The sequence below is a fragment of the Neomonachus schauinslandi genome, chromosome 10 (assembly GCF_002201575.2).
Source record: "Neomonachus schauinslandi chromosome 10, ASM220157v2, whole genome shotgun sequence".
NCBI classification, from domain to species: Eukaryota; Metazoa; Chordata; class Mammalia; order Carnivora; family Phocidae; genus Neomonachus; species Neomonachus schauinslandi.
In genome coordinates, this window is record NC_058412.1 from 115,158,776 (window position 1) to 115,181,613 (window position 22,838).

Sequence of the window (22,838 nt, forward strand, 5' to 3'; positions counted from 1 at the left end):
CATGGTCCTGGAGTCCCGGGATCGAGTCCCGCATCGGGCTCCCTGCTTGGCGGGGAGTCTGCTTCTCCCTCTGACCCTCCTCCCTCTCCTGCTTTCTGTCTCTCATTCTCTCTCTCTCAAATAAATAAATAAAAAAAAAAATCTTTAAAAAAAAAAAATAAAAAAAAAAAAATAAAAATCTTGGGACGCCTGGATGGCTCAGTCTATTAAGCATCTGCCTTCAGCGCAGGTCATGATCCCAGTGTCTGGCATCAGACTCCCTGCTCAGTGGGGAGCCTGCTTCTCCCTCTGCCTGCCACTCCCCCTGCTTGTGCTCGCTTTCTGACAAAATCTTTAAAAAATAACTAAATCTTACAAACAAGGACGGCTGGGTGGCACAGTTACATGTCTGACTCTTGGTTTCAACTCAGCTCATCATCTCAGGGGTTGAGAGATCAAGTCCTGCATGGTGCTCCACGCTCAGCTTGCCTGAGACTCTCTCTCTCCCCCGGACCCCCCCAACCCCGCTCTCTCTCTCAAATAAATCTTAAGAAAAAAAAATCTTAAGAATTAAATCAACACTGATTGTAGTAATCACTGCACAACTCTGTGAACACATTAAAAGGCAATGGATTGTTCGCTTTAAGCAGGTAAAGTATAGTTTGTGTACATCACAGTATCTCAATAAAGCTGTTCATACACAGAAAGCATGAAAAATTAAAACACAGCATGGGGGCGCCTGGGTGGCTCAGTTGGTTAAGCGACTGTCTTCGGCTCAGGTCATGATCCCGGGGTCCTGGGATCAAGTCCCACATCGGGCTTCCCTTGCTCTGCTGGAAGCCTGCTTCTCCCTCTCCCTCTGCCTGCCACTCTCCCCGCTTGTGCTCTCCCCCTGTCAAATGAATAAAAAAAAAAATTCTTAAAAAAAAAAAAATTTTTTTTTTTCCCCCGGAATGGATGTACTACATTTCTTCATATCCTGGTAATTTCAGGAATGCATTAATTTTGTAGTGACTGACCAAAAAAACAAACAAAAGAACACCATTTGTACATCACTAGCGTGTGCATATTAATAAAACACCCACAATCAACACCCAGCTTTTACCATTGATTCAAACAGTTTAACAAAGGGGTTGAATGGAAACAGTGAAAAAGTATATCCAAGGGCAATGAAAAGTAGTAGTGGATACAATATAACAGTTACCAACATTTTTATTCATGGCCACATAATGAATCTTTTAAACTACAACTTACTAGTATTAACATTTATTCTAAAATAAACTGTTCATGCTAAAAAGAGGACCAACTGGATATAAACAGTCTAACTCCTTGGGCGCCCGGGTGGCTCAGTTGGTTGAGTGACTGCCTTCGGCTCAGGTCATGATCCTGGAGTCCCAGGATCGAGTCCCGCATCGGGCTCCCCGCTCGGCGGGGAGTCTGCTTCTCCCTGTGACCTTCCTCCCTCTCATGTGCTCTCACTCTCTCAAATAAATGAATAAATAAAATCTTTAAAAAAAAAAAAGTCTAACTCCTTAATTTAGTAGACAGAGAGGCTTCTCTACCTACCCCTAAATTTTCAGTAGGTAAAAAACAGGCATCCAAAAAAACATCAACAGGGGGGTTCCTGGCTTGCTCAGTCAGAAAAGCACGCGACTCTTGACCTTGGGGCCATGAGTTCAGGCACCCACACTGGGGAGGTAGATTGTACCAAACCCCCCCCCCGAAAAATTAATTTCTTGTTCCAAATGCACAGGATACTCTTATCATTCATGTTGACTTGAAAAAAAAAGATTGCTTCTGATACTCTATACATTTCACTACAGCATTATGAATGACAACACTAACAGACTATCTTCAAATGTTACCTTCTTTCAGAGATACTATCTTAATCTACGATGCCATAAAACCCTTTCAGAACCACCCTTCCCCATCTTAGTATTAACCTCACTAAAACATGACAAAGTAGATACACAGAATTATTATGCAGTTATATTTCAATAAGAACCTATTAAGGATTGGGGCGCCTGGGTGGCTCAGTCGTTAAGTGTCTGCCTTTGGCTCAGGTCATGATCCCGGGGTCCTGGGATCGAGCCCTGCATGGGGCTCCCAGCTCGGCGGGAAGCCTGCTTCTCCCTCTCCCATCTCCCTGCTTGTATTCCCTCTCTTACTGTGTCTCTGTCAAATAAATAAATAAAATCTTTAAAAAAAAAAAAAAAAAAAAGAACCTATTAAGGATCATTGAAGATATTGGCACTTACCCTTCCAAAAGGCTCAAAGATTCCCCGAAGCATATCTTCAGTTATGTTAAAGTGTAATGAGCCCACATAAAGCCTCATAGGTCCAGCACTTCCCTTTTGTAGATTGTTTGCCATTGCTGCAGCTCTGTTTTTTTCTGCCTACAAGTTGGATAAGACAAAATGCACATCACACAGCACTAATCCAAATCATTTTTATCATAGTAAAATCCCATTCACTTCGGGTTTGCTTAATGACTAGTGATGGCCAAGGTTAGTGATGAAATTACTCTAAGTTTAGTAAGTCATATACAGGACAAATATTCCACTTACGTGTGACTGTGATTAATGGCACTGAATTAAAATTTTAAGAAAATGGTTCCAATGCCAATTTTCTAAACAAAAACTTCAATATTTTATTCAACTTAAGATATATATTTTGCCGCAAAAAACTTTAAAAGTTTTACAAGCATACGCAAGTCATATATAAAGCAATCATACACTCCACTACATATGTAAAATGAAATCAATCCTAAAAGTACACTATGCCATCTAAATGATGCATCCTGATATCAGACATGCTAAATGTGGAAAATAAGACTGTCTCCTGGAATTTGTAAATACATTTGTTATTATTATTAACATACTCTCAAAATCATTGTTACTCAAAGTACAGTATACACCAACTGGCTGGCTGCCATGAAGGGGTTTTGTCAATATAAAATCAAATCAAGCGAAGCATCAAGTTTAGCTGTCATTTTTTCCGAAAGAAGTCTTTCTCAAAGGTAATGGTTATTAATTCATATTCTACCATAAGCTCCTTTTAACAAATTGAGACATTTTGAGTATCTATGTCCAAAGGAGGTTAAACTTGAATCAATTCAAAATCTCATTTAATCTCAGGATTCTCAGCCCTCTTCAGGCCAAGCTACACACTATTATTTTGTCCTCCATTGCAGGAAGTGAATCAAGGAACTAATTTTTCCCATTTCCTAACAATTATTCTCCTATTGTTTACATATATTCAAGTGATAAATACCCAATATTAAGTACTTCTAAAACACTAAATAGGACCTATTATTGTCTTTTAAATATGACAGAAGCTACTAACGTGATCAATGTTATATACAGCTTATTAACAGTGAGTAAAACTGGAAAGTCAGATCTGGTTCCAAAGCTTGTGCCTAACTTTATAATATCGGGTAAGTTTGATGAAGTAACCAGATTACTGAGGAGTTACAGAGTACTTATTTCAGTGGTTTGGAAGGCTATCAACATGACTATTTTATTATGTGTTGTTCGAGAATATTCTTTAAATCCTATATTCTCCATTAAAAAAACACCTGAGCTAGCAAGCAGTAACATATCAATAATGGTCTTAATAAAAATAGCTACTGATGAGGTATCTTAAAAATACTTTCATATAATAAAATGATACATCTCAATTTTTCCACATTTGGATGAACTGATATTATTAAAGCTAATTTCATTTCCCAAAGGCAATACTGGATTACTATATAATAAAGTACCAGCAAAGAGGAATTAAACAGAAGACATTTTAAACAGAAAACATTTTCAAGATTAGCTTGACACATCTTACCTTCAAGAAATGCTAGAAAACGATAGCTGCTCAAACTACTCTTAACATTTTATAAAATCTTATGCAAGAGTGTATTATCACTGAAAATACTGAATTTATTAAAAATGTCAAAATCACTCCATTTGAAAGAAAGGATAAACATGTTCTTAAATGCTTTTATCCCCAACCGATAAATTATCACAAATCAAAAAATTCTAGACCAAGTTCTCAGGTCTTTTTCATGAAATAGATATTTACAATTTATATTAGAACAGAATGTTGTCGAGAATATACTATTATCAAAGTAACCAAGACAAAGTTTAAAAGAAAAAGCTGTTCTGAGAACATCTAACTCAAATAATTAATGATTATGTAAGACACTATAGTGTAACACTAAGCAACAGCAGGTTTCTTGCACGATCACTGATCAAATTCCTAACCAAGAAAATAATTACCTGTGAAGCTTGTACTATGATTGGCACTCCTAAAACACGTTGGCCAGTTAATCCTATTGCTAGAGGCACTGAGCTAACATCAACAAACTCCACATATGCAATTCCTTTGGAACGTCTTGAATTTCTATCAGAAATCATTCTCACATCTCGAACCTAAAAAGAAGACACACACTTAACAGAAGCTTCTGTTTATGCAACCATCCACCATAAACCATTAAAGAAATTTTACTGGTATGTGGTTTATTTAAGTAATCTCTATACCCAAAGTGGGGCATGAATTCGTGACCAGAGATTAAGAGTTGCACGTTCCTCCGAGTGAACTTGCCAAGTGCCCCCCAATGTTTTAAATAAGTGAACTTGTCAGTCCACTTCTACTTTTGAATATGTGATAATAGTTATTAATTCCAACACTATTAATTTCCAACTGAGGCAAAATAGAAATGTTACGCAAAAGTTTCCCTAACTGAATTCTACTAAGTCAAAATATTTGGTGTTTAAATACTCTCTAATTTAATCAGGCATACTAACAATTATTAAAATGTTGTTCACAATTCCCATTTACTCGACCTCCCTAAATAGACTAAAAACTTACCTTTCCTACTGTGGAGAAAAACTCTTCCAAATCCCTTGGCCGAATTCTTGCTGCCAGCTGCATGCAGAAAACTGTCCTTGCATCTCTTTCCTCAGGAGTTAGATTATCAATAGGTTCCCTAACAGGAATAAAAAATAAACAATTTTATAAATTATATTCTTAAAATAACCTTATAAAGTTCATTTTCAATAAACAGAATAAACTTTACCAGAAGTAGTCACTATTCCCAAGCCCATTTTTTCTTTTAAGATTTTATTTATTTACGAGAGAGTGAGGAAGAGAGAAAACACGTGCACAAGCAGTGTTAAGAGGCAGAGGGAGAGAGAAGCAGACTCCCCCCACTGAGCAGGGTGCCAGGTGGGATCATGACCTGTGGAAGGCAGATGCTTAACTGTCTGAGCCACCCGGGTGCCCCTCCCAAGCTCATTTTCACTAAGATGTATACAAAATGTCCATAAAATAATTCAATGTGACTCAATTCCTTCAACAAGATAGTTACTTAATGTTTCTTCTTCTAATATCTTACATGGTATCAGGACAAAAGTCCATTAGCATCTCAATCTTACAAATTGTAATTTCTGCAGAATAATGAAAGACCAATCCAAAGCCTGAGAGTTTAAGAATAGTCACAGAAAATAACCACTTACTAGCTACAATGTCAGAATGGTCCAAATTAGTGGAAAGGATGACTTTCCATAACAAAACCGTAAGACCATGAAGTAACCGTTAAGACCATGAAGGCAAAGTTTGACAATCATAGATGACCAACTTGAGATGGTGAGAACTATTTTAGTCTGATTTTTCCCCTGAATTTAACAAATTGAGATAAGATATATGGAATTATGGTTGTTTATTCTATCAAGGCTTACAGACTCTACAAATTTAGTATCCAAAGCAATGTTTCTTGATGGTTATAAAATACAGAAACAATACCCATATACAAATCAAAAATGAAAAGCAGGAAATTATCTAAATAAATACCAGTAGTGGGATTCAATTTATTCATTTTTACAGACAGCCTTGAAGATCAAGAGCACTTCTTATTATATAGAGGAAACTAAAGTGCTCAAGTAAAAGAGCGTGAGATGAAACTTAATTTCATGGAAAAAAACAGAAGTCCTATTAATGTTACTTATTAAAAAACATCACTAAAGGTTAAGGTTCTAAGTGAAACCCTAAGGATAAAAGCACAAACATGCTCTTATCCACATTCTGGACCTTTTCAGGAAGGTCCTTTTGAAATATTCCACCTACAAAATTCTGGTACATTTCCTTGGTAAATCAGCAGGTAATCTGAAACTATAAAACAGAGGTACAAAGCTAAACTACATCCAGAAAATGAGAAAAGGGGATTTTCTTACAAGAGTAAATATTAAAGAATGTAAAAAAAGCTCAGTAGGTTACAAAAAAAGAGCTTTTAAAATCATTAACGTTTTCACATCAAATTCTAGAATTAAAATATACCAAATAAGGAACTCTAAGTTAGAAGGCGCCCTTTAAGGGAAGCCAGAAAGAGTATCAGTAAACAATGCTGCCATTTATCAAAATTTTCCTTAAGCCAAAATAAATGGTAGGCTTCATAAGTGACTCTTATATTTAAGAGGAAAGTAACTCACAAATATTTGATAACAAGACTACTAAGAAACAAGTCAACTTGGTTAAGATTTTGGAAATTAAATACTTTATCTCAGTAGAGAGAGCCAGATTAATAAAACTCATGACCGTACAACCAATTTTCCCATGAGGGTATTTTAGTAACTCAAAATTTATTAATTCCAAAGATAAGCAGAGGCAAGTCTATTTAAAGTTTTCTATAGTTACCATTATTTAAAAGAGATTTAAGAGCACATGTAGGACCTTACACCTTAAAATTGTAATCACTGCTCCGTTCTTATAGAAAATTAAAATGAAAACTTAAACATCCACATTGATTTAACATAGTCCAAATTAATAAATATTAATAAATTTAACAGTAGCATAAGTTGCAAAAGCTTTACAAAAGCTGAAAGTGCTAAAGATAAAAAAAAGGGACAACAGCTACCTCACGGGACTCTTGTCTTTTCTGAATGGACTTTTGCTTCGAGAGCGTCGTCTGCTGCAAAGTTAAAAAGTTTCAGAAATTACCCAAACAAGTACACCACATTAGTTCCTTGAAAAACAATTTAAACAATTCAGAAGTATGTTTAAAAACCTTAATTTGATGCTATGAGGCAACCCAATCTTTCCTCGGATGGCACTGTTAAATTTTGGTCCGGAGCTAAAAAGGAAACACAAAATTACACTAGTTACAGGGTTAGGGTCTTGCTAAGATCGAGTTCATGCGCTCTCCAGCAAGTTTAACATTGTTTAGGCTGATTTTTTCCACCTCAATTATGAAGAGGAAATTAAAGACTTTTTTTTTCTTAACTCTATCCCAGGCAACTGCTCTTATAGTTATCCATCCCGGACCACTGAGAGGTGCCGAGACCAAAGGTTACAGCCTCAATATTGTTAAGATTCTGAAAATTCTATCATTTTCAGTCTATTGTTTTTTCTTAATTACACATTTATGAATACATTCCTGAGGATATTTTTTTAAAGTGAAAATAAATCACCCTGAATTTCCCTCACACCAGGATAACTACAGTTAACAATTTGGTGTGTATCTTTGCAGATCCGTTCCCAGGAATTTATGTATTTATATATTTGTATATACAAAAAATTCATACATAATATTTTCTTGTTTGAGGAATTTTTAAAAGGGGACTAATTCTTTCTTATCATGAAACTCCCAACTATTCCATTTAACAGTACATCTCAGAGATTGCATGAAAGCAGTTTGTGTCATACTTCACTTCTTTGTGACAAAATATTCTGTAGTAAAGATGTAAAAAAAATAAATTAGTATTTCAAAAATTTTTTGTCAACTTGACTATATAATAAAGGAATATTTTTTCAAAAGACATCATAACATTTTTCTAAGATCCAGTTTTATTCTGAATTCTAAAAAAGCCTAATAGTTTGGGGGCCTTTTTTTAAATTTTGAAAGACCAAATTAACTTAAAGGGACAGGTCAGATGTCCCTTAGTGCTCATCCTACTCTCCTTTTCAAGAAGGGTAGCAAAATCAAAGTATCTAGTGGTATGTGATCCACATTTGGACTCATTTTCATGGACTCTAAGTATACCTGCCAATACCCAAGCATCTCCAAGTAAAATTTTGTATTAATTGGGTCCTTCACAATTCAGACTAATAGTCACAATTAAGAATATAAATTTACTGAATAAATTAAAGATCACATGAAACTACACATAAGAACTAAATCATTTTTAAGTCAAACCAGGATTATAGGCCGACTTCAAGTATTTATCACTAAAACAAGAGATAAATAATACAGAATTTATTAAGGTAATCCCTTTCCTCCTATTTAATTCTGGTAAAAACAAATATGGTAAGTCTTAGTAAATTAGACCAAAAAAGTATTATTAATCATTTGGAATTAAAACACTGTGGACCTCTTTCAGCTCTTAAATGTTTGTGAAATAAGCAGCTAGGAGGAACTTAGAGAACAAGGAGTTCAATCCTTTTTATTTAAAGGTTAAAGAGCCAGAATCAGAACCCAAAGTGTTACTAACTTTAATGGCCGCAAATAATACCCAAGCATTTCATGAGTAGTAGTTAAGTATTGTGGGTCCTTTATTTTCATTCTCTTGTTGATTCAATACTCATTAAAGTTCATCTGTCAGTTATTACCTCTTTCTTAAAAGATGAGAAAACTAAAGCTTAGAGTGTTAACTTGTCCAAGTAGAAGAGTCAAAACTCTTATTCAGGTCTGTTTGTCTTTCAAGTCCAATTCCAACCATTCAAGTGCTAATTATGAGTGCTAATTTTAATACATTCCCCCACAGTTTACAACAATATATTCATTAAGAAGAACAAGGTTAAAAAGGGCTAAGGACTGCTAGATTCAATCCTTGCCTAAGAGTTGTAGATACGTTCCTTCCAAACTTAACATAGCTTTTTAAATGACATAATAGAACATGTTTCCAATTTGTTAAACCAAATTTCCATAGTGATTTCAAAGCACTTTAGTATTTTACTATTTTTAAAAACCTTAAATATAAATGTGACGAGCCCCAAAATTCATCATTATCAAGGAGCAAACACCAAATTCACAAAGGATCTGTCATTTCAGCTGAAAAACAGCCAAATTACATATTTCACTAATTATATGTATTTATAACTTATCTATTTGGGCTTTAAAAATTTTAAATTTATGTTCAGCAAAGAGTATCTGAAATAGCTCACATACCTTTTAAGCTTTCAAATATTTGGCACTACAGTATCAAGTCTTTTAAGCACTCTAGTGCTTTGGTCTAGTTTAGACTGGCATACAGTTAAAATATTTTAGATGGAGTAACAAAAAATAATCTGTATGCCTAGTAAAACGAAAGTATTAGTCCACACACTATATTTCTACTTTGCTAGTCTTTTCAATGCCAATATCCTTATTTAATGCTTTTTAACTAGTCATATTGAAAAACAAATTTTACAATGCAAATTACGCAGGTTTAATTGTTTTCTGGATACCCAGAGAATGACTCTCAAACCAAAATCATAATTATAGTTACATACTAAGGACTTCTGTAGCGGCCTCTGAATCTGCGATCTCGACTTCTTGAGCGGCTCCGTCTCCTTTCTTTACTCCTACTTCGCTTCCTTTCACGGCTTTTGCTCTTTTTCCTTTCTCTATCTCTACTTCGTTTCCGTTCCTTACTTTTGCTTCTTTTTCGTTCATGACTACGACTTCTGCTCTTGCTTTTTTTCCTCCTGAGAAGAAAAAAAATTACCGTTATCTTGCTGGTTTAAGAAACTGTCAAAATATACTTCCTTTTATGGTCAGAAATCTTTTAAATCTTTTTGTTAAGTTTATCTTGCTATTTTTACTATTATACAATGATACATAATCATACTTATGGAAAAATAATTCCTAGGTAAGGTAAATAGCACCCCACCTTTGCCTTCTACTACTGAAAATCAGCAGTCAGTTGACAATCAGTTGAGAGCAGGAACTATAATGATCGCTCCAGAGACCTGAGAGTCAGTTACAGCTTTAACAATGAAATCATTTGTTGGGAGGTAGATAAAAACCTGAACTTTTAAACTGTTTGACCAACATGTAACTGGCCAACGAGTTATTACTGTAATCCACTAGATACAGCAATAAAAATCAAAGTTACAATAGAATATATTAACATTTAAGTAATAGTGGGTCATATAAAAAATTTTTCATTAAAACCACTAACTTCCTTTATGTGAGCCAATTTTGACCAATCTACACATACGAATATTTTCTACTTCAAAGGGTCATACAAGCATCAATACTTTGGTTTTCATGGGCAAACTTACAAGTACTGACAAAGAACAATAAAACTAATGCAATGACATGCATTCTGACACACCTAGAACTTTTGTGACCTTTTCAGATATATCTATTTAAAGTTATAATGAGTACACCAGAAAATGGAGCATGCCAGTTTATACAAGCCTGTGGGGTGCAATCAAAAACAAGGATCAACACCTTTATCAATCTTTATAGTATCTCAAACTCTGAAAAGTAAAAAAGCCAGTCAGTCATATCTTTCTGTTCATTTCTGTATTCCTCACAGTATACCACCCATTCATTTCATAATTAAATCTTACCATCTGTATCTCTGTCATCACCCAAATTTTAGAGGTGCCTTCAGATATTTCAATATAAATTCAAAGACATTTAAAAATAAACTTATTCCGCTAAAATGTCAATTTGTAGTGGCTAAAAAGATAAACATTTTGACAACTCTACATCATTTGGAAAATTTAATTAAACTCTTTAGTCCTTATCAAAGTTAGCAAAAGAGCAATTGAAGTCTGCCTCAGAGAACCTGTAAGCAGGTCATCTTAGAGTGCATTGAAAATAGAAAATGAAGACACCCACCTTCTGGAATCTTGAAACCCACACTCCAATCACAAGGAGATGTAGAGCTTTCCAAGGAGGCAGAAACTTTGTCTAAAATTTCAAGATAATCCACCTGACTGTCAGAAATGTATATGCTAGGTAGCACATGACAGAAAATTAGGCTACACTCATTATTTATGTAGAAGTCATCAAAGCAATGCCCAGAAGGGCAACAGATTACATTCCAACTTTGTTGCCTAAAACATCTGACACTATGTCTTAGCCTATGAATTCTGTGAGATAGCTATAATCAGAAGTCCTACATATAATCAATCAGGGGACAAAGTAACTCCATCGCCCACAAAGGACAGACAAAGTATTGCTCTGCTCATAGAAGGCCCACAGCAGAGAGGCAGCCAACCTCCCAATCTACCTTTTTTTAGGCCCAAAACTTATTCAGCCAAAGGAAAAGACTGGAAAATCGGAGAGCTAACTTCAACTAAAAGTCTTCCTAGAACTTTTTACAAATGAGTCCCCACCCACATCTGAAGGCAACCCCAGACAGGTAAAAACACAGCAACATACTAATAAGACATTCAGAAGCACGATCCTCTTCATAAAAGCCCAGACAAAAATTTAAGAAAGCAGTATTCTTCTCTATAACAAAATGCAGCTTGAAAGAACATTAAGTTAACTAAAGAAGAGTTATCAAAATCCACACTAATAGTCAAATCCTGTTACAACTTAAAAGGGACTTTCCAAAGTCTTTAGTGGCAGTGGAATTTTGTACTGAACATCATTGAAGTAAATGGTCCACTGGGCTGGGCCTTTGGACTTTTTGGTTATATGGCCTCTGCTGTAAAGGTGTTTTGCTATAACTGGATTTGACCTCTTCCATGTAAGAAGATCTAAAATTTAAATGCAAAGTACTCTGGAAAATAAGAAAAAAAATAGAAAAGTCATTTATTCCAAAATTTATAGATAATCCACACACAGTAGCCAATATATTTCAACTGTGTCATTTTATTGTTATCCTTTTTGAGTAATTCCTAAAGAGCTTAACTAAATGGACGCTGGTTTAGATTTTCCAAAAATGGTTACACTAACAAATCGTACTCCCATGAAGGCAAGCTCAGATACTTAAAAGGTATACTTTGAGGTCTTGCCAAACTCAGGGGTATAGCTCTTCAGAAAGAAGGCTAATTGATAACCAATTTGTGTTATATTTAACTTAGTTCCTTCCACTACTACCAGAATACAACTGAGTGTACGTATTGAGAATCAGAACTATTTTTAAAGAAAACATTTACTAGTTGGTAAACTCAGTTTCTCAGAATGTGCATTTTCCTACTCCCTTAAAACTATATCCCAACACTCAACTGCTTTTAAGACAATGAAGTTTTAGGATGAAAAATGCAACGTGGCACTTTCCTTTAAGAGAATTTATGCAGAACACTAAAGCACAGAACACTGTATTTGTTTTACATTTTATCTAACCTTAAATACGAATTTTCTTCTAGATAACTTTGAAATTAATTTGAAAGATCAATTCCCTTTAGAAAAATGGGTGAGAAGTTCCTGATTGAACAAAAAAGCCATTTATTTAAGCAGCTTTAACTGAGAATGAGAAGTATGACAGAAATAATTTGTACATTTAAAAAGATACTAGATGGTAGTTGGGATGTTTCAAAAGGACGTTCCCTTAAATTGGCTATCCTATAGCCAATGAAAGAAAATTTTCCATTCTTTTATTCAGTGTCACAAGACTACTTACATTAAATAAAGGCCACAAAGCATCAGTCATAGAGAGCTTGATGCTAAATTTCCTGTAAAAGCTTGGTAGCCTTAATGAGCTTAGATGCAGAATGAAAACAAGTATAAACTGGAGATCGAGTAAGTAGCAAGGAGTGACATCTGAGAATGGTCGAACAAAGAAAACTCTGTGCCCAAAGTGCATGTCCTCATTGTTTTGGCACTTAGGATGAGATCGTTACCCACCCAACAGGGCTGATACCTAGATTGGATAATTTCAATTTATGTGGATACTCCTTCCTAGGTTTTCATTACGAATTGGGTAATTTAAAACCGTTAATTAGGAAACTTACTTTGGTAAAACGTCTAAAACCAGGTGACATTAAACCATGCAATAGTTGGTTGATTACCTTAAACCATAACAATTCAAGACTAAACCTCATGTGATTAATTCCCACAATCTGTTGTGATTAGACTGTAACAGATCCTCTACCCAACTTTGAACAACAACAAAAAAAAGAAAGACATTTTCTACAAACTGCATCATTTTAAATCCATTACTACATTTAGGGGAATTTTAAGAATTAAAAAAACCAGCGTAACAAAGCCTGCATAATCCAACCTAAGAATTTCATCAACCTACCTAAGTTGTGAGGATGTTGAGGTAGCGTATTATGAAGCATTTTGAGCTCTTATTAGGAAAAGAGCCAAAAAAAAAAAAAAAGTAAGTGGCTATGTTATCATGTTTTTCATTAGATGGCGTCATGTACATGACAGATTATTTTAATGACATCACAAAATAGTCTACTAAAACAATTTAATGCTTGTAACATGACCATATGATGTTAAGAATCACTAATTTTTAGAGCAGAAAAGAATACTCCAAAAATAGGATCTGACTTTATAAAGTGGTTCTGGCTTATACAGTCATTGAGACTTATCATTTACTCTATTCTATACTAGTCTGTAGCACTGAGTTCATTGTTACGGGTTACACATTTAACCTAGTAAATTGCATTAATATGCACAATTTTTTTAAAAACTCCATTTTCAATATTTAAGTCTGTTAGAGTTTAAAAAGCTTAAACCACAAAAGCCACGTTAAAGGCTAAAAGTACTTAAGTATGCTATCATGTTGCTACAAAAAGGGCCTTTAAGCAGCAAGGAGCATCAATATAATTCACAGCTCTGACTCCTTCTGATTTAGAGCAAACAGTATTTTCCAGGGGCTGGTTATTTGTTGATAACACACCACCAAAATATTAAGCCGAAGTTTATAAATTTAAGACAAAAGACAAACTCTAATACAGGAACTCTTATCCAGATTGTCATGGACAGACTTGGAGGGGAAGGTGCCCAAAAGGTCCCTGAAACTGTATCCTGAAATCTACGGAGAGAATCCATATCCTCAAATAGTTTCTCATCCCTTCAGAAGGTAAAGAACGACTTTTCTAAGAGAGACAAGGAAAAAGCTTCTGAACAGAACTTTTAGTTTGATGCTACAGCCACAGGAACACAACTTAAGATCTCAATCGCATAAGGGTCCCCCCACCCCAGGTCCCTTCTTATAACTTACTTTTTGCTACGTTCTTCATGGCCGTTAGCACTGCTCAACTTGTTCTCATCCTAAGCAGGGTTGATAGAAGAACATCATGAGGACGAAGTGGTAACATTTCAAGTTGTCAAAGGGTAAAGGGAATAGGAATAAGAAAATACAAAACAATTTTAAAACTAATTACTTGTTTATAGTTTAACATGGAAGGCTATAAAAAAATTTAGATGGGTATGTGTTTAACCACTTTGTTGCTTACAATTAAGTCATCAAGATACAAAAATAAAAATGCATATTAACATGTTAAATTTTACTTTCTTATATAGTTAGATATTAAGTTATCCAGATTTACAGGGTTGAAGTGGTTAAATAGAATTTCTATAAAACATGAATGAAGTCCTGTTTTGAGTTTTATTCCATGTGCTATGGTCCCTTTGGTCAGTACCATGGCTCTATTTCTGCCTAAGCCCCAAGTGGCCATGCTAGCAGCCAGCCACTATCGATTTCCTGTGACCGATGCCATTCCTGAGATCTTCGCCCATTTCCGTTGGAGGGTTGGGACTGTAAGAGCTTGATGCCACCTCTGTCACACATCTCGCCCTGAAGCAAACAGGGATTCACACTGCTTTAGTAATGTTGACTCCCAAGAACCCAAGAAAGTCAATTAATAATCCACCAGTCCAGCCTAAACATTTCCTACTTCCATACCTGTTTACATGGAATTACATCCATGTTAAACTAAGACACAAGAATCTTAACATTAAAACAGAAAGTAGTTCTTCGAGTCTAAGCATTATAAAACTACATACACTATTTAAACTAAAAAGAATTCTTCCAAATTGGTACCACATGGTCGTGCTATACACTCCAAAAACAGATGTATTATTTCAAAAGGTTTAGCGCAATGTTTATTTTTAAAGTTTGATCACATCAGTTATAGAAGTATAAGTGCTAACAACTCAAAGCTTACAGTTTGCGACACCAGTGATAATGCATGCATACTGCTATTTTCACCACCAACTGGTGAAAGAATGAAAAGACACTTTACTTTTACTGTGATACTGAAATGGGTCAGACTATACTACTAGCCAAAATAATTCCTTTGTAGCTTTTAGTGTGAAATATTATGGCAGGGACTAATTAAAAATAAAACAACACGGAGCACAGTAAAACAGTCATCAAGTGACTCTAAGTTGTGATACTGCCTCCTTTGCTTTAAAAAATTTTTCTGTTCAGGGATCCAAGAATTTCAGTAATTTTTAACTAAGCAGATCATCACCTGCCTGTTTCATTATTTACTATCACCAGTCATATATATATATATAAAAAAATTTTAAATCTCACCCATTTCTTGTAAAACTTAAAGATTTGCTTGCCACAGACTGGTTATGCTTTGTTATTCTTGGACCCCTGCTATTTTCCCAAACCACTACATTCACCTTTTTGCTATACCAAACTGGAGCTGGTAATTCTTAGTTGAGTCATTTTACCTAGGGGACCACGGTACAGCGATAAGTCACTCAATTACTACCTTATGATTGACAGTTCACACTGGAATCAAAGGTGAATTCATGGGAGTAGAGGTGAGATATCGTTAGGCAAGTCTACAAAGAGAGATAGATGGGCATTTATTCATCACGCTGAAGTGAAACTACTGCACAATATTATTACATCAATAGCATATATTTACTTTTCTAAGTTACACGTAATGCATCTCTGATAAGATAAATCAAGAGGGCTCCGGGGAGGTTAGTTTACATTTCAGCAGTAGTTTCGTGATAATGCTAAATTAAGAAATATATAAACCTCACCGACATGTTTTTTCTCACCTTCTTGTAAGGAGCCTCAAGCATTGCTTCAATATCAATATCGTCTGCCATTTTCTCTAAACGTCTAGAAAATAAGAAAGGTAATTCAGTGAGTAAACATTTTTCAATTCCGATCAGTCTCCTCCTTACGCGACAAACTCCGAAACTTCAGAAAAACCTTCAAAGAGCCCTGGAATGACTAAAGTGGCAGGATGCACTTTACCAGGCTTAGTAATTAAATCTGAAATGTCTCCAAGACTGAACACACGGAAATACATTAAATGCACGATTAAAAAAAAAAGCCCACAATTAACTGCAAAAACAGAACCCGCGCGCGAGTAAGAGCGCCTCTTTCCGCGCAAAACCCGCGCTGCCATTTTAGGGGCAAAGGGAAACTCCCTCGGTTGGGAGGGGTTGTGTGCCATGGTAGCGTTCGGCTGGCGCCATGTTGGGAGGTCGCGGCCGGCCAGGCCTGGAAGGAAACGGTCGCCATCCGCCCGAAGCCTCTCTGGAGTCCTTGCCACCCAAGAACCATGAAATCTATACGACCGGAAAATAAGGGCGCGGTCGCCGAAATGGAGCCGATTTCTCGAGGCCCCCCCCCCGCCCCCCGGAGTCGTTAAAGACCGCCTAAGGAGTGCCCCTCAAACCAGACGAAAACCAGATCTCTGAAAAGCTCTGACAATACACAGGCCTGCGACATCTCCTTACCTGTGCGGGCTTTCGGGCCCCTGGGATGCTTGTATTCGGAAAGAGGGGGGCTGCTGCTGCTGCCGCTGTTGCTACTGTTAAGCCGCTAGGCCCAGGCCGAGGTTCCGCCCAGCCCGAATTTCGGGCTCCGAGGGCGGATAGGCCCGAGCGAATCTAAAAGAAACAATGGGATTAAAGGAGCCCGCGCGGAAGTTCAGGACGGCGGCTTCGGCAGCTCAGGATCCACCCCTGCGACAGCTTCAGCAAGCTCTCTGAAATGGCGGCCGCTGCTTCCCCGTACTCACATCCACCAACACACATACACACACAAACACACGGGGTCTCACAGAGCTCTCAGCACGGGCTCTCGCGAGAAGCTGCCTCTAGTTCCAGACAGGAGCAGCTGAAATATCGCGAGATATAAGCATGGCCCCAGCGACCATGGCCCAATCTCGCGCAATGATTGCGCCACAGATATTCCCATCCCCCACTCAGAGCGGAGCCTTTGACACCCCCTCCACATGGACGTCCGTATCTCGCGAGACCACGCAAGACGCTAGAGCAAAGACAGTTGGTACACTTCCTGTCAATCTTTTTAAAAACTGAACGCTGAGTGGAGCTCAGTGGTCGCCTCCTCCTTGTGGCGCCTCCTCCTTGTGGCGCCTCCTCACAGCTCTCTGAAGGTTTCTCTCCCAGCGCTGACCGTCTTTCCCCTCCCCCGGGCCTCTCACCCTGGTGTCTGTCAAGGTCGCCATAAGGGAACCTAGTCCATATGGCGATAGAATGCAACGAAAACCGTCATGTATAGATTCTCCGCCAAGAGTGAAGAAGTGAAAAGCATGTAAAAGAGCAGGCAAGAAAAGACCGTATGGGGCTAGGAGGCTATGGGTGTAGAATAAAAATTAGATATTCCGGCCTTTTGGAGCCAGTGGGCTAGCTAGGCACGACTAACTAAAGACCCTTGGAAATAGTGGAGAAAAGCAAAGAGAAGGTGAAAAAACAAACTGCTTCCCTTGGCAATGGATCAGCTTTATGCCCTGGATTTTATAGTCTGGCCTTGTGTCGGGTTGCTATTGTTTCTTCAAAAATGTCCCCCATTCCCTTGGGACTTGGCTTCTCGCCCCTTAAGTTTCCCAAATACCTGGCAGTTAAGAGTATGCAAGCACCACCTGTTCTCTGGTCAACACTGAAAAAGAGGCAGCAGAGAGGTTGACTATAAGGCTTTTTCCTCCAAGTTAAAAATACTTGAAAAAAAATATTTGAAAAACATTAGAGGACTTACAACCAAAAAATCTTACAGGTAAGTCTATTAACAGCTTAGCGATTGAGGGTTAAGATTTGACGTGAGATAATTTGGTTCTTGTAAGCTGCTCCAACACTGTGTGACCTTGGACAAGTAAATTAATCTCTAAGAGCCTATCCTCCATTTCCTCTTATGAAGAAGGGGGTAGCATAATTACTAGGCTAAGCTTCTTGAGATTGACCTAGGCTGATAATGCTCAGGTTGATAATGCTCACAACTGAATTCTCAGTGTTTAGCCTGGTGCCCAGCCAGGAGGACACTCAATAAATGAATGAAGACCTAATAGGAGTACAGTGAGGATTAAATGAGATAGTGTCTGTAAAGTACCTGGCAAATATTTAAGCCTCAGGAAAGCTAACTTCTGTTATTGCTAAACAATTATTTAGAGGAAATGTAAATGTAAAGGGACTTTATACTTCTGGTTAATTTTCCACACAGGTGTTTCTCTTAGAGGATTAATAGATGTTACATAGTAATATTCCCTTACTCCTTTTCCTGAAAATTCAGATCCTCTTTTAAATTTTTTAAGTATTGAAAATCATCACAGAACATTAAAGCATAATATGCTCAAGCTAACAAAAAAAAAAAAAACAAAGCTAACCTTTGCCTTCTCTTTGCCCCTTTAATTCTATTATTGTGACTTGTTAATTGGGCAAATATCAAACCAAAAAGGTGGTCACTTAATAATTTGTTTGTTTGGGAACATGACAACACAATTTGACTTTAACCTCTAGACTTATTTGGGAATAGGAAAGTTTTAAGCTTTCAGTCACTTGATTATTGAATATCTCTTAAATTGTTTTCTGTTCAAGGATGATCGGAGTGAACCTGGAAATTTAGAGCACAATCAAGAAACACCAGCTGGAAAACTCTTCTCTAAAACAAAAGTATTTTTTATGTTTAAAAGAAAATATTAACATAATATGTTTTTCATTCATTTTGCAAAGCCTGTCTCTGTCTGGCTTATGGACATTCTGTGTAAATTAATTCCCCTTTCATCATTTTGTTCTCATTTGAACCAAAACGTCATTGGTTTAAATCATCTCCACCATCAAAAATATTATTCTGTTTTATAACTTACAGAGAAGAGGTCACAGAATAACCAAAAGCCTGGAATAGAGGAGGTAATAGATAGAGAATTTGACTTTAAATTTAAAATATTTTGCCAATGTCAGGACACCTGGCTGGCTCAGTCTGTGGAGCATGCAACTCTTCATTTCAGAGTTGTGAGTTCGAGCCCCGTGTTGCATGTAGAGATTACTTAAAATCTTAAAAATACATTCTGCCATGGGGTGCCTGGGTGGTTCAGTTGTTAAGGGTCGGCCTTCGGCTCAGGTCATGATCCCAGGGTTCTGGGATCGAGCCCTGCATTGGGCTCCCTGCTCCAAGGGAAGCCTGCTTCTCCCTCTCTCACTCTGCCTGCTTGTGTTCCCTCTCTCACTGTCTCTCTGTCAAATAAATAAAATCTTTAAAAAAAAAAAATACGTTATGGGGTGTCTGGGTGGCTCAGTTGGTTAAGCGACTGCCTTCAGCTCAGGTCATGATCCCAGAGTCCTGGGATCGAGTCCCACATTGGGCTCCCAGCTCAGCGGGGAGCCTGCTTCTCCCTCTGACCTTCTCCCCTCTCATGCTGTTTCTCTCTCTCAAATAAATAAATAAAATCTTTAAAAAAAAAACAAAACATTATGCCAATGTTTTTTGATATCAGTGTATGACTTTTATGGGCAGAGAGTGCTATTTTTGATGCTTGCATTTTTTTTTTTTTAATTAAGTAGATTCCACACCCAGAATGGACCCCTAAGCAAGGCTTGAACTCAACAACTCTCAGATCGAGATCTGAGCTGAGACCAAGTCAGATTCTTAACCGACTGAGCCACACATGCACCCCTGCATTTTTTTTAAACAAATGTCTATTTTATTTTTTAAAAAAGATTTTATCTATTTATTTGACAGAGAACACAAGTAGGCAGAGCAGCAGGCAGAGGGAGAAGGAGAAGTAGGCTCCCCACTGAGCAGAGAGCCTGAGCAGGGCTCCATCCCAGGACCCTGGGATCATGACCTGAGCCAAAAGCAGACATTTAATCAACTGAGCCACCCAGGCGCCTGCATTTTTTTTTAAGTAGGCTCAACACCCAGCATAGGGCTTGAACTCATGACCCCAAGATCAAGAGTTGAATGCTCTACAGACTGAGCCTGCCAGGTGTCCTTTGATACTTGCATTTTAAAAACTAATATTCAATTTATAAAGTAAGTGCATTTTAGGGGCGCTTAGGGGGCTCAGACGGTTAAGCATCTGCCTTCGGCTCAAGTCATGATCTCAGGGTCCTGGGATCAAGCCCCACATTGGGCTCCCTGCTCAGCTTCTCCCTCTCCCTTTGCTTGCTGCTTCCCCTGCTTATACACATTCTCTCTCTCTGTCAAAAATAAATAAAATCTTAAAAAAAAAGTAAGTGCATTTTAATAGTTATCTTTAAAACTTAAAGACTCACAATTTTAAAATTGTATTTATGAAGCAAAAATTCTAAAATCACCTTCACTTTATTTTATTTTTTTTTAATAATTTTTTTTTTAATTTATTCATTTGAGACAGAGAGAGAGAGAGCAGGAGCAGTGGGGAGAGGCAGAGGAAGAGGGAGAAGCAGACTCCCTGCTGAGCAGGGAGCCCGATGTGGGGCTCGATCCCAGGACCCTGGGATCATGACCTGAGCTGAAGGCAGATGCTTAACCATCTGAGCCACCCAGGCGCCCTATTTTTTTTTTTTTTTAAGATTTTATTTATTTATTAGAGAGAGAGAGAGAGACAGTGAGAGAGGGAACACAAGCAGGGGGAGTGGGAAAGGGAGAAGCAGGCTTCCCACTGAGCAGGGAGCCCGATGCGGAGCTCGATCCCAGGACCCTGGGATCCAGTCCCACATCAGGCTCTTTGCTCGGTGGGGAGTCTGCTTCTCCCTCTGCCTGCTGCTGCTTGTGCTCTCTCTCTCTCTCTCTGACAAATAAATAAAGTCTTTAAAAATAAAAATAAATAAATACAGCTTGAACAGACAAAACTCTTCAAAAAAATGAGTCCCATTGGGCGCCTGGGTGGCTCAGTTGGTTGAGCGACTGCCTTCGGCTCAGGTCATGATCCTGGAGTCCCGGGATCGAGTCCCACATCGGGCTCCCTGCTCGGCAGGGAGTCTGCTTCGTCCTCTGACCCTATCCCCTCTTGTGCTCTCTGTCTCTCATTCTCTCTCTCAAATAAATAAATAAAGTCTTTTAAAAAAAAAAAAAAAAAAAAAAATGAGTCCCATTTACTTTAGACAAATTTCCTCAAATTTAGTATGCTTTTATCATTTTTTTGAAATGTATGTTCATTGGCTCCCTTGGTTTTTTTGTTTTGTTTTTTTAAGATTTTATTTATTTATTTGACAGAGAGAGAGACAGCGAGAGAGGGAACACAAGCAAGGGGAGTGGGAAAGGGAGAAGCAGGCTTCCCACAGAGCAGGGATCCCGATGTGGGGCTCGATCCCAGGACCCTGGGATCATGACCTGAGCCGAAGGCAGATGCTTAATGACTGAGCCACTCAGGCGCCCCCTTTTATCATGTTTTTTGATGTCAGTTCTACACCCAACATGGGGCTTGAACTCACCATCCCAAGATGAAGAGTCACACTCTACTGACTGAGCCATCCAGGCACCCCCTTTTATCATTTTAACATATATTATTTTGAGCACTTTAACTTTCCCAAGTATGTAAACAATTCTTCTAAATCCAAGATATTAAAATTATAGAGGGATGCCTGCTGGCTCAGTTAGTAGAGCATGTGAATCTTGGTCTTAGAGTTGTAGGTTCAGTCCCATGTTGGGTATAGAGATTACTTAAAAATATATATATATATATATATTTTTTTTTTTTTTTAAGAGAGGGAGAGAGGGGGGTGGAGGGCAGAGGGAGAAGGAGAGAGAGAGAATCTCAAGCAGGCTCCATGCCCAGTGCAGAGCCCAGTGTGAGGCTCAATCTCACAGCCCTAAGATCATGACCTGAGCCGAAATCAAGAGTCAGATGCTCAGCTGACTGAGCCACCTAGGCACCCCAAAAATAAAATCTTAAAAAAAAATTACAAATATAGTTAGTCTTAAAATTTCTTAAAATTTTCTGATGTGGTTTCCTATACCTTTCAACATAAAATCACAAATCTCAATCATTCAATCATACATATTTAACTAGAATCTTTAGTATGCAAAATTCTGTTAAACATTACAATTTAATTTATAAATATATACAAAGTACCCCTAGACTTAATATAAAAGTTTTAAGGGGCACCTGGGTGGCTCAGTCAGTTGTGTGTCCAATTTCAGCTTGGGTCATGATCTTGGGGTCATGAGATCCAACTCTGCATCCAGCTCCACAGTCAGCAGGGAGTCTCTTTCTCTCTCTCTCAAAATAAATAAAATAAATCTTAAAAAAAAATTTAATATGAAAGTTTCAAGACATCATATCTATATCTATATATTTTTTTAAGTTTTTATTTATTTATATGACAGAGACAGCGAGAACAGGAACACAAGCAGGGGGAGTGGGAGAGGGAGAAGCAGGCTTCCCGCTGAGCAGGGAGCCCGATGTGGGACGCGATCCCAGGACCCTGGGATCATGACCTGAGCCGAAGGCAGACGCTTAACGACTGAGCCACCCAGGCGCCCGACATCATATCTATATTTAAAATTAAACCTCTCTGTATAAAAAAACACCAATAAGAGAAGGATTTTATTACCTGAAAAAACTTGTGATTGACATTACAGGAGAATGCAGATATGCAGACACTAACTCAGAAGACCAAGGTTCCTTTTTGACCAGAGTTTTTCACCTGGAGCAGAGACTGCAGTGGCATAGTCTGCCTGATAGTTTCCAGCAATATTATTGAGCCACTCTCAGGCACAACGAACCTTTATTTTTCCCTAATTATGACAGCAAGAAACTCAAGCCTCTTCATACAGATG

General features: G+C 37.6%; 1 protein-coding gene across 5 annotated transcripts in view; it reads right to left on the minus strand.

The window, feature by feature from the left end:
- Positions 1-16,970, minus strand: part of RBM39 (RNA binding motif protein 39) — a 31,795-nt gene extending 14,825 nt beyond the window's left edge. For 2 of the 5 annotated variants that reach the window (XM_021688994.1, XM_021688993.1), the window contains exons 1-9: positions 16,580-16,903; positions 15,890-15,953; positions 14,085-14,134; positions 9,454-9,648; positions 7,031-7,096; positions 6,881-6,934; positions 4,840-4,957; positions 4,248-4,400; positions 2,238-2,375 (exon numbers count right to left, since the gene is read on the minus strand). In XM_021688994.1, the coding sequence (XP_021544669.1) occupies positions 2,238-2,375; positions 4,248-4,400; positions 4,840-4,957; positions 6,881-6,934; positions 7,031-7,096; positions 9,454-9,648; positions 14,085-14,134; positions 15,890-15,940 (825 nt within the window). In that variant the 5' untranslated portion in view covers positions 15,941-15,953; positions 16,580-16,903. The other 3 variants (XM_021688997.1, XM_021688996.2, XM_044918898.1) reach the window with 2 other exon arrangements.
- Positions 16,971-22,838: the final 5,868 nt, after the last annotated feature.